Source organism: Passer montanus, unplaced genomic scaffold (assembly GCF_014805655.1).
Source record: "Passer montanus isolate IOZ18808 unplaced genomic scaffold, ASM1480565v1 scaffold80, whole genome shotgun sequence".
Lineage (NCBI taxonomy): Eukaryota > Metazoa > Chordata > Aves > Passeriformes > Passeridae > Passer > Passer montanus.
This window is the reverse complement of record NW_024373257.1, coordinates 2875674-2887795: the sequence shown is the minus strand read 5'-3', so window position 1 is coordinate 2887795 and position 12122 is coordinate 2875674. Positions and strand designations below refer to the sequence as shown.

The 12122-nt window shown below is 41.3% G+C and overlaps 1 protein-coding gene across 16 annotated transcripts in view; it reads right to left on the bottom strand.

Moving 5' to 3' along the window:
• Positions 1–12122, bottom strand: part of BBX (BBX high mobility group box domain containing) — a 135710-nt gene that overhangs the window by 49189 nt on the left and 74399 nt on the right. For 14 of the 16 annotated variants that reach the window (XM_039732718.1, XM_039732717.1, XM_039732725.1 and 11 more), the window contains 3 exons: positions 9032–9202; positions 7287–7529; positions 550–748 (listed from right to left, as the gene is read on the bottom strand). In XM_039732718.1, coding sequence (XP_039588652.1) covers positions 550–748; positions 7287–7529; positions 9032–9193 — 604 coding nt within the window. In that variant the 5' untranslated portion in view covers positions 9194–9202. The remainder of the gene's footprint in view (positions 1–549; positions 749–7286; positions 7530–9031; positions 9203–12122) is intronic. The other 2 variants (XM_039732727.1, XM_039732728.1) reach the window with 2 other exon arrangements.

Here is a 12122-nt window from a genome sequence, read left to right as displayed (position 1 = left end):
TTTTTTTTTTTTTTTTAAATGTTTAGAAGTTTAGAATTTGCTCCTCCAAGATATAATGGGCAAAACAGCATATTTAAGTGAAATTAAATTATGCTTCCCTTGATGAAAATACAAAAGTGTTAGCCCCACTGGTACATTAATCTACAAGATTATCATATGCAACTTGAGACACCCATAAATTATTTTTGCAAAGAGTAAATTACTTAAAAGAGTACAGCATTCTAAGACAGAGAAGCAGAATGCACACAATCAGCACTTTCCTTTTTAATCAGAGAACGGAAGTCTCTGACAGCAGATAAGCTGGAATCGAAATATCAATGAAATCTGGGTCCTACATGGGGTAAGAGTTAGGATGCCTCAAATCTTGAAAATAAATCATGCACTATGGAAAATTTTAGACAACTGTTACACAGAGGTTTAACTACAGTTTTGACAACTTAATCTGGGACACTACACTACCATGTGTACTAAACAAAACCAAATTTCCCAATTCAGTTTCCATACCACATCGCCAGAGCTACAGCTGAGTACCATGGATGGAAATCTCACCTGCCATCCCAAAGTTTAGCTGTGGCATTTCTTCACTTTTGGTTACTTTCCTTGGGCTTGGTAAGTCTTTTGCAGAGTCTGATGCAATGGCCCATAGCTTTTTCCTGTTCGTAACACTCGATGTCTGCGTTTTCACAGGTTTGTTGGTTGTGGGGCACCACTTATATCCTGGGTTTGCTTTCATAAATGCATCCTTGTACTAGAAAAGAAAACAGAAATTATCAGTCATGACATTATACTCTACAGAGCAACCAGAGCACACCGCATGTAAGAGGATTTAATACAGTAACTAATCCTTAAATATCTTGATTTTTTAACAGTTTAATCACACGCTTAAGAGTCTAACCACCAACACAATTTGCTAAGAAGAAGTATTAAGATAAGGAGAGTTGTATCTAAAAAAGTGGGTTTTCTCTTTCCTCTCCTGAGGGTCTATCACCCAGAGCAGGCTAAAGCTCTGATCCTGAAAACTGCTCCCCAGTGCTTGTATGCTTATACTCTGAGAAACAGATACTTGAATTCTTTGCAGGTTTACCTTCTAGTTTGAATTAAATAAAAACACACATTTAGCAATAAATGCAGCATGATGCCTTAGCTTGCACTAATTCTTCTCAAATAGTTCTGTATTTCAGAATATGAGTATATGCTTTCCCAAACCAGGCACCAAAAACAAATCACAACCAGTATAATGTCATATTCAGTATCTTGTGATTACACCATACCAGCGTTCCTTCCAAAATGTACCATGCTGTATGGCCGCATAAAACAAACTGTGACCATTTAAAACATTCTTTGGCCTTGAGCACCCAGCACACATCTCAGTTGTTTGCTGTGTTTTTGGTATGAGGCAGCAGAACAAAGGAAGCCAGGATCTATTTTATTCACAAAACAAAACAACATCTTCCAAGAATTTTACTGCCCACATTAAACCAAGATTTCTGAATGTTAACAGCAACAGAAAGACGACATTTCAGTATTTTACACGTGTTGCTATGCAAGGTTGAGAACTGCCAAATCAGAGAACATGCCACACATTCCAGCTGCAGATGTTTGCCTAACAACTGACAGGGGTGTACAGCACTTGCTGCTGTGGGAACCTACCCAGCCAGTACCAGTGCTCACCGCAGGGAGAGGGAACCCAACACCCCTTCACGCCTGGGTAGCTCCCAGGGGCAGCACAAGACCAAAAGAGCGGCTTTTTGCTTGGAAGCACATGACAGGGCAGATGCAGGAAGTTTGTTCTGTGATTACACATTCCTACAGCTGCCATCAGTCCCAGTCATGGCACAGAGAAGCACCTGTGTTTCATGCACATGCGTGCACAGAAACATAGAGAAGAAAAAAAAAATCCCTTGGGCATCAAATACAGGAATAGCACTGAAAGCCTTGTCCTCTGCTAGAGCCACTACAGTGTTTTCCCAGCTGAAGAACAGGCTGCCTTGTGGCAGGGTCACCATTGCACATATACTGCTTTCTTTCATTTCTATCTTCACCTTTGAGCTGGCACTTGCTACCTCCAGACCGTAGCAGAGATAAAAACGTTTCAGTTTACAAGAAACTCAGCACTGCGTGAACCCTGCTGTGGGAAGTCCTGTATTTATAGAAATGGCTATAAATAATAAAAATCTGCAGGAATCACTGACCCACATACATGCTGTATTTTCTGAACAGGGTGTATGTATTAAATCTGCAAAGTAAGGACTGCGACACTGCTTGCCTCACTCCTTTTCCCTTTCCCTCAGTTTGCTTTGGGAGCTCAGTACACCACAAAAATAGCCTGGCGGAGGGAAGGAATAGGAAGGGGAGGGTAAGGGAAGAGGAGGAAAGGAAATACACGACAAAGCAGCTTCGCCTTCCATTGTTAAAGCCACAGCCCACTCACAAATCATGTTTCCAGCCTGCAGAGTGAAAAGCACAGAGTCACTAGCAATGAGCTACATAAGCTCTTCATATCAGCAATGCTGCTTTGAGTAATTGAATTATTCTATTGAGTAATTTGACAAACCGACAGGCTGCCCATCAAACAAGAACTAGGACGCAAGCCATTTGTGAGATGAGGCTGCAATAAGCTTTTAATCAGTTTTCAACAAGAGTAATTCAAGTGAGCTGGTCTATTAACATCTTTTTTTTATTCTGAAAAGCCAAGAAGTGAACATTAACTGCTATTTCTGAAGGCAAAGCAGCAAACTGAGGGAGGACAACTCACTGGAACCATTCAGTTTCCACATATAAGATAAAAACCCAGAAAATTTAAAAAGTCAAACAATGGCCAAGAAGTACTTTATATAAATGCATACAGGGGCCTGATCCAAATCTTAAAAACTCTTTCAGTATTGACTTTTCTGACTTGTTTTCAGTTTCCACATATAAGATAAAAACCCAGAAAATTTAAAAAGTCAAACAATGGCCAAGAAGTACTTTATATAAATGCATACAGGGCCTGATCCAAATCTTAAAAATTCTTTCAGTATTGACTTTTGTGACTACTAGACCAAGGCCTAAAACAAATAGATTTTGCTTACCAGGTCATGAGAAGATAAATGAAATGAGCTACAAACTAACAAGAAAAGGTCAAAGACAATAGTGTAATCTACTGCTTTCCTGCCTTTCACCTACTGTGCAGTGAAGCAACTTAACACAGTCAGTCTAAGCAGATGTCTAAAATGGATTGAAAAAACCCCAAAACACAAGCAAACCAAACCTACCAAAGAAAACTACAAAAAAACCCAACCCAAACATAAGTACCTAACCTGGAATGAAAGACACTACCTTGCTTTCCACAACAAATGGCAGGGACTGCCCAGCAGGGTCATGTTCTGAAGTTTCAGGTAAGAAATAGAACAAGATGTGTTTGTGGGATTGGTTTGATGCCTTATTTCTGTTTTGTGAAAGCCTGGAGAATGTAATGTTATGCAGCAAGACCAGTAACCCTTCAGAACTGAGGTTAAAACTCCCCAAGTTGCTTTCATCACCAAATAAAAAAAGATTTGCTTCCTCTATTTGTGGTAGAAACAGGAGCTCCCAAGTGGATTTCAGCTACACCTCAGGCTAGCTGTTAGCACGTATTTAATTTTAAATGTACGCTATTAAATGTCACATGAATCCCAGAGACCTATCATTAAAAAAAAAATCCCCAGAAAATACAACACTCCATTCTTCACCCCTGAAGGATGCAGGGTGTGCATTACACATGTTATAGTCCATACATCAGCCAGTGGACTTGCCAAACTCCAGCCAGCAAGCCAGAACATTTGTCCCCTCCTACCCTGAGGAGCTGCCAAAGCAGCGGCACCACAAGGCCAGCAAGCTCCCAGTCTGGCTGACTGGACCTGAGACACCACTGGCCAAGGACCAGCAAGGAGAAGTGTGCAGCTCAGCCACTGAATGGCAGCAGGATCACACAATCACTGAGGTTGGGGAAGACTTTGAGATCAGCCTACAGATGATCTGAGTTCAGCCTACAGACCAACACACCTTGCCAACTACAACATGGCACTCAGAGCCATGTCCAGTCTTTCCTTGAACACCTTCAGGGCTGGTGACTCCACCACCTTCTGGGGCAGTCCACTCCAATGTCTAATCACATTTACCAGACTGCTCCCTACAGGAAGTAATCCTGACTGCCTGCATCTTGCTGGTGCGAAGACATATTTAAAAATGAAGTGTCTTCTATCAAGGGAATAGGGCTTGAACAGTAAAAATTTCACTAGATATTTTCTAAGGCAGCTGAACGCTCCCAGAAAGTCCTGTAAGAGTTAACAGAAGAACACTACCCTTATTACTGAAGTGAATAAAAATGCTGGTGCATATTTATGAGTGGTCAGATTAATTTCTCTCAGTGAAGAAAAATGCTAAAACATACAGCAACACTTCTGGTTCCTTTTTGAGTATGTATCAGCTACTGGGCTTCAGTGAAACTTTCAAATTTAAGGTGATCTAGGAAGTCTGCAGGATAGAAATAGAAAGCCTACTCGTAAAGTAACACCAGCAAAAGCAGACAACAAGCTCTGCAGAGGCAGCACCAGGTCTCCAGGGCAGTTGTTGCTACAAGAGACCAGAAACCACAAGGTGGAAAATAGAAGGAGTGTGAGGCCAGCTTTTCACACAATGAAGGTACCCCAAGGTGCAGACAGGTACATAACAGGATTTTCCACAGTGCCTGAATGAACTAGAGACCTGATGAGCCTCCCAGGGAGTCAGGGACAGATGTCCATCTACTAGGAAACTTCTCATAATTCTAGCAAGCAAAAAGTTTGGGTGCCTCACTATCTCCCAAAATGATACATCTTGCATACAGCTAGACATATATAAATAAATACACAAACAATTGCCTTCACGTGCATACTGCTGAGGTAGTATCACTGCTAGTAATAAGCAGGCAAAAAACAGAAAGCTTCTTATTTGGCACATGATCTAACCTGAATGATTTTGGGAGCTATAGCAATGAGATGTATAAAAAAAGCATTCTAGAGACTGTAGAAGAGCAGGGACTGTAGCCACTGCAGGAGGGACCACTTCAGTAAGGCCCACATGTATCTCTGCAGGAGTAGTTTGGATGCTCAGGGTGTACAAGACACATTGTAGGGATAGCAGATAGGATAGAGGGTTCCCTGGGAGATGTGTGTTCTTCCAGAACAGTGGCTACAGGCTGTGCAGCGGAAGTCAAAGGACACTGAAAAGCTACATGTAAGCAACAGAAGATTATTCACTGTATCTTATATCTCAGTGAGCTTATACAGGTACTCAAACAGAAGACCATTGGTGCAATTTTTATCTTCTTTCAAAGATATTCATCTTGATTTTTAAATAAATTCTCTTTAGGAAAAAGCAAAGCACCAACAGGTGGCTCTCACTACAGTTGACATTAACCTCTTTTTGACAGTCTCAGCAGTAAGCCTACCTACAGGTGAACCTGTTCAACCTGCTCTATGTGAACCTGCTTGAGCAGTGGGTTGGACAAGACAATCTCCAGAGGCCCCCCTTTCCAACACCACCAACCACTCTGTGGTTCTGTGAAAATCAAGTGTTACAGTAAAAGGACCAATCCATGCACACAGAATAGGCTTGTGGGTGAAGAAGACCCAAATGGATTCAACAGCACATTATAGCTGCAACTACACTGTTTAAAGAATAAAAATTACATGCTATCTCTCTTCTAGTTCTCAGTCTTAGTACTACTTATAATGATGTAAACTACTTAGGTTTATTGTTCTGCTTTGACACTGAATATTCAATTTGTTCTTCATGCCAAAAAAAAATCACTACAAGAACAATGATTTCTATAACAATATGATTAATAGTTTCAGATCTGTCACTTCACACAGAAGTTCTGCAATTATTTTCCTTCTTAATGAGCAAGTTTCCTTCAGCAAGACAAAAGGCTAAGAAAAACATTTGCATTGGGTTTGTTTCTTCCAAAAATTATTTCTTTATTCTCATTTTTCCTTTCTCTGCATCTGTACTGAATCTTCTAACTGCCCTTTCTCCAGATGTTTAGAGAAATATCACTAATTCGTAAGTGGGAATGCAGAATGAAACTGGAATGGTTGGACAAAGCTGAGACTCAAATGTTTCTGTACTGTGCCACAGATGAGAAACTACAGAGGTCCTACATATCCTGCTTTAAAAAGGACCTGCTATTCTAAACACTTTGTTTTTCTTGTGGACCCTTCCATGTTCACATGAGTTACTGAACAATTAGACCTTATAGCCTTACAGCAATAGCAGTAGACATCTTCAGATCCCAGGGCAGGCATGGGTAGTATCATTCATTTCAGTTATCTACACTTCCCACAGTGTGCCAGCATACTCAATAAACAAGAGAGGTATTTTTCCCTTCTCACTGCTGCTCCTTTATTTTTATTAAGATTGAATTCAAAGGTTACCCACAATCTGTATCATACAGGTAGTCACAGGGATCTGTTTTGGGGTCAGGTTATCAGCCTAAGTAATTGGCTGTATTTTTCTCACTCTACTATCAATAACCACAGCCTTCTTGGCAACAGCTTATCAAGAAAGCTATTTCTTAAAAAGGCTCATTTGAATTTTAAGTTGACATAAAGATACTTTGTGAAACACAGGGATAAATCTCCTTTCCTTGCCCTTGTTAACAGACTTTCTCTGTTTCTTGTTAATGGACTCTGATTAGGCACTGCTCTCTGACTTGGTATTGGGCTCACCAAATCTTGCTTCATCAGAAACTGGTTAATGAGGAACGTACTTCAAGGAACACTAGTAATTTTTTAATTCATTAGCACCAAAGGTAAAAAGGGACTACATTTCTTGACTGTGCCATTGGTTTGGTCCACCAGTAGCTGGCATCACTGACAGAGAATGCACAGCTAAGTATCACTAGTCAGCTGACATGGAACAGTATGTTAGTGTTTACAATGGCCACTATCCTTGTGTTAATGCTTGTACTGCAGAAATTATCAGGCCATACAATCAAAACGTGCATATAATTACAGCAATGACTACCAAAACCAGGTTAGTTTGTATACACAGACCAACTGCTTTCCATTCTGGTCCAAAGGATCAAGTGAATTAAAGTAAGAACAGCAGCTGCTCTGGGCACCATAATCCCATGGTGAAGCTGAGGAACAGAGGGAAGAGAAAGATCCCACAGAAAACATTTAATACACAGAGAAAAAGAAAAAGTTCATAGAGAGAGTTCAGAGAAAAAGAAAAGTTCATACATAATGAACTCCCTTTACATCCACCATTCAGAAAGAACATACCTCCTTGGCCATGTCAGTGTATTTCTGTTTTTCTTTTGGATCTAGAACAGACCACCAATCTGCCAAGATCTTGGTTGCGCCACGATTATCGAGGCGAGGGTGTTCTTTCCGCACAAGAGAGCGGTGGCGTTTGCAGAACAAGAGAAACGCATTCATTGGTCGGCGAGCTCGTTGCTCTGAGGACTCGTCATCTTCAGTCTCATCAGCATCCTGCTCTAAACCATCAGGGCCAAGGAGCGGCACCTGGCAGAACCAAAAGGGAAGGGGCGTAAGCGCAGTTATCCGCATTTCGCACAAAGACTGAGACCGTGCGCGCTGCATGGGAGTGAGGGAGAGGCACATGAATGCACACAGCCGTCTCCAAAGGCCATCCGTTCTATCCAGACAGTGCAGAGTTCTACATCAAACCTCCTCACCTGATGGTCCCAGGTTCATTCATGCTCTCTGCAAGACTTAACGCTGACTTTCAAGTGGAAAAATTTCCAAGCTGAGGACCATTCTCTACTAACAGTCCTAAAGGGGCTAGAGGGACAAGATCCTTCCTACTCTCCTTCTGACAACCTAGAAATCATCTTAGTGGGATGAGGCAAGCAGAGCTACCTTGGACCTTGATTATTCATGTTTGCAACTACAGAGCACACAAGGAGGAACAGGTAACAGTTTGTCCGCTGTTTCTCCATCTCCTGCTGGTCACTGCTCAGCCTGTGAGCAGCACAGCAGTGCAGCCACCACAAAGCTGCCCAGCAGACGCAGAGGGCAAATCTCAACAGAGTACACTGCCAAAATGTGCTTTCTCTACTTACAGGCCAGCGTATCATTCCTACAAGGGATGAACCACAGAACCCACTGCATGAGACAGAAAACCACCTCCTACCTAACTGCAATGCTGCTATTTTATACAGTGTTGTGAAAGGACCTGTAAGATCAACAGAAAGCACCATCAGAGAATCAAGCTCTTGCTTATCCTTATCAAGGTCACCCTCTCAGTGTATGTCTCAAGGCAGTCTCCTCAACATTAACCTTTCATTCCTGCCTTAGGAACGCACCAAGGAGATACAGGTATGAATGCCATCTACATGATGGAATCATCATATCCGCATAAACAGTTCCCACTTCTTGTTACAGAGAATGAGCCTAACTGGAAAAGTGTGAGGTGCCACATGGCACTAAAAAAGGGTAAGGTCTGTGTCACTGAACAATACCAAAATACCAAGTGCCAAACCAGAGACAGCGTGCACTCAGTTCACTGGAGGATAAGTTGAATTTCACGTGCAAAGATAGTAAAAACTGCAGACAGCTTTTTCCTTCTTTTTCCCTTTTAATCTTTGTAGTTTTAATCTTTAACAAAGAAGAATGAAAACTTTTATTTTTGGTATGTTCTTCAGAGCCACTAGAAGCAGATACCAAGCACAAGCCTACGTCATGTCTAAAATAAGCAATTAAAAAAAAATCAAAAACCCACTTTGAGCAATCAAGATTAGGATGTAAAACACATTATTAAAACAAAGCAGATAAAACTATTCCAGTCTACAAAAATTTGTCCACTATTTTCACGGCATGATTAACAACTCACTTTCTTGTGTCACTACCTGCCTTTACAGCCTTACGGGCACCACATCGCATCACTTTTTATTGACTGTGTTTCTTCATAGAAGAGAACAAGACAACACAAAATAAAAAACACAGCTAGGGAGAATCTGATCCACCATTAACCATCTTGGGTCAAAGCATCCAATTAAATCTACCTTATCAATATCTTCCTCTTCTTCTTCCTCTTCTTCCTCTTCAGAGAAGTCAAGGAGTTTCTTGGCAAGCAGGGGATGCCACTGAAGACACTTCCTTTTTGGTCGCTTCCCAGTTCCTTCACCTTCTGTTGAGTGATCCTTATTCCTACTACTGCCTTTCATTACTGTGACCTGTCATGCAAAAATATTGATAAATTCACAACAAACCCTTAGGCATAAATGACCATCAAGCCAGTGGCAAATATATGAGGCGCCAATTCAAGACTCTCAGAATTTTCTGGCAAGATATTAGATAGAGATTTATTCCAATTATCAACATCAGCACGGATATACTTTATGCAATCTTAACACTTCCACGTAATGCCTAGAGTAACTACCAATACACAATTTAAGAGAATGAAGTAAGGATGCCAGCTAATCCAGCTCTCAAATGCGGCCCGAGGATGCAGTCTGAAGGATGGTAGAGAAATCCCTCACTAGCCAAGTGAGTGAGAGACTCTACAGCTCTCTCATACATATATCCTGAAGGATGGTAGAGAAATCCCTCACTAGCTAAGTGAGTGAGACTTTACAGCTCTCTCATACACATTGTAGCTTTTCATATTTTGCCACTGCAAATGTCAACGTCAGGACATCCCTCTTTCTCACAGTGGAACATATCACCAACCACTCATGTTAATAATGCACTTATATACACCAGTGTTGATACAGAGCCCCATGATACTACGAGCTAGGATTTGTCCAGTGCCATTAAAAGGTATGACAGGGAAATTTGAGTCCCTAAGAGAAGTGAATTTTAATACACAGATTCGAGGCAAACAATCAGAGATAGTTATGCTGACATTTCCAAAGTACTGCACAGGAAAGAAAAACCACGTGCTGAGCCAAGTGCACACAGAAGACAAATCATATTTAGTTGTGTGTGTGTCCATATCTAAAAAATACCTCAGAATTACCTCTTAGTAAAAATACATGCTTAACACATCCAAAGTTCAGTTTAAAGGTTCACTTAAGAGATGTGCTACACAACTAAGGGACTAAATTAATATATATATAAACAAATAAAACCAGCACATCACATCAAAGTACTGAAGTGCACAGCAAGTGCTGCTAGCACACAGTCTGGTCCCTTGTAGCCTTCCGTTAGCACAGTGTAGTATCAGTGGCAATCCTGACAGGAACATGGCTAGCTTTCCAAGAAAACAACACAAACATCAAAACAAACTGAACTTAAGAGTGGTTAGCCAGCTACATCTCTATAAAGCAAATAAATTTGATGTAGTCTCACGGAGTTTCTCACCAGCAGGGTAAAGCAGCTGCACTAAGCCCTAGTTCCACAGGCAAAGCCAGAAGAAGCTGTGTTGCTGACTCTCAGGAAAAGGGCACAGAAAGAATCAAACCTTGTAACTGCCAAGGCCACAGTGCATTTTAGGATGCTGCTCTCTGTAAGATGCCTAATGTTTCAGCCTGCAGGGGCACACAAGGAAGCTGCCACACTTGCACTTAGACTAGCTGCCCGAGCCACTGTGCCACCTCTGGGGCAAATGCCCCACAAAAACCATCTTGCACAGCTCCAGCCACACTCCTACATTTAGTAAGCATTACTTCTGGGTTTGGATGATCTCTTCTTGTTGGTTAACTCACTGGCATTTTGGCAATGCGCCCTTGCTAGCACCAGAAGTGTTCATAAGCAGCTGCTTCCCCTGCACACTTCCAGAGTGCAGAAAACAGAAGGACCTTCAGACACTGCTTACTGGAGGAACAACTGAAGCCTGAAGGAAGGAGGTTCACAAATTTTAACCTACATTTTAAAATAGCATTTTCCTGGACATATATTGAAGTTTGTCAGATCTTCCCTACCTGTCAGCAGTAAGTAAGTAACTTTGTCCCAGTAAGTGACATACTTTGCTATCCACATTTCACAAATTTTAACCTACATTTTAAAATACCATTTTCTTGGACATATATTGAAGCTTGTCAGATCTTCCCTACCTGTCAGCAATACCTGTCCCCCTACTCATTACAAAAACCCCTGTAATTTCATAGTTACTTTGTCCCAATAAGTGACATACTTTGCTATCCACAGCTGCCTGGAAAAACATTTAATCTTTGATTTCATATCATGCACTTCTCTGTTCATTTTCTGTAACCAGCTCCTGTAGGTTACAGGAAACTTTATCCAGCACATAACCATGCACCATTTCACCAAAATTTTCATCCATGACTTGCAAATCAGATCCAAATATATGAACCACTTGGTCTTTTAAAAAAACCCATTAAATTGTGGAACATTAAGCCACAATCAAGTATCGTGAAATGTATGTTTGAAATAGTTTTTATCCCACGGTGACCTCTGCCATGTGCCACACTGCACTGTGCTCTCCATCTGTCTCTCTTCTTGAAGTGCTGAACATAACCATGCACCATTTCACCAAAATTTTCATCCATGACTTGCAAATCAGATCCAAATATATGAACCACTTGGTCTTTTAAAAAAACCCATTAAATTGTGGAACATTAAGCCACAATCAAGTATCGTGAAATGTATGTTTGAAATAGTTTTTATCCCACGGTGACCTCTGCCATGTGCCACACTGCACTGTGCTCTCCATCTGTCTCTCTTCCTGAAGTGCTGAACCACCATTTGTTTGGGTTTTTTTTGGAGTACTTTCACATAACAAATCACACACAACCCAACAGTGAGTTAATGTTCAAGCAGGAACTTCAGCTCCCGTGGGCAGCAGAGATTCGTTCAGAGATTGCTAAGTGATACAGATCTGCCTATTACTGCAGTCAATAAAGCATGTGGCCTATTTCTGAGCAGGATAAATACACTACAGTACAAGAGGGAGAGCTACTCCAGCCCTCACCACTCATTCATGTACATGAGCTAATCATATGGCTTCTGTCCGCAATCAGTCCTAAGCATGATGTAAGTACTACTAGTAGCCTTCTACCTTGTTAGTGTGAAACCAAATTAATGTTTGAGAAGTGCTCCACAATCCTTCTTTACAAAGCTCAGCTGAAGTCTCAGGGCTATTTCAACAACAGTACCGCCTTTAGATCTGGCACCTCTCTGCCCGCTGCCCTT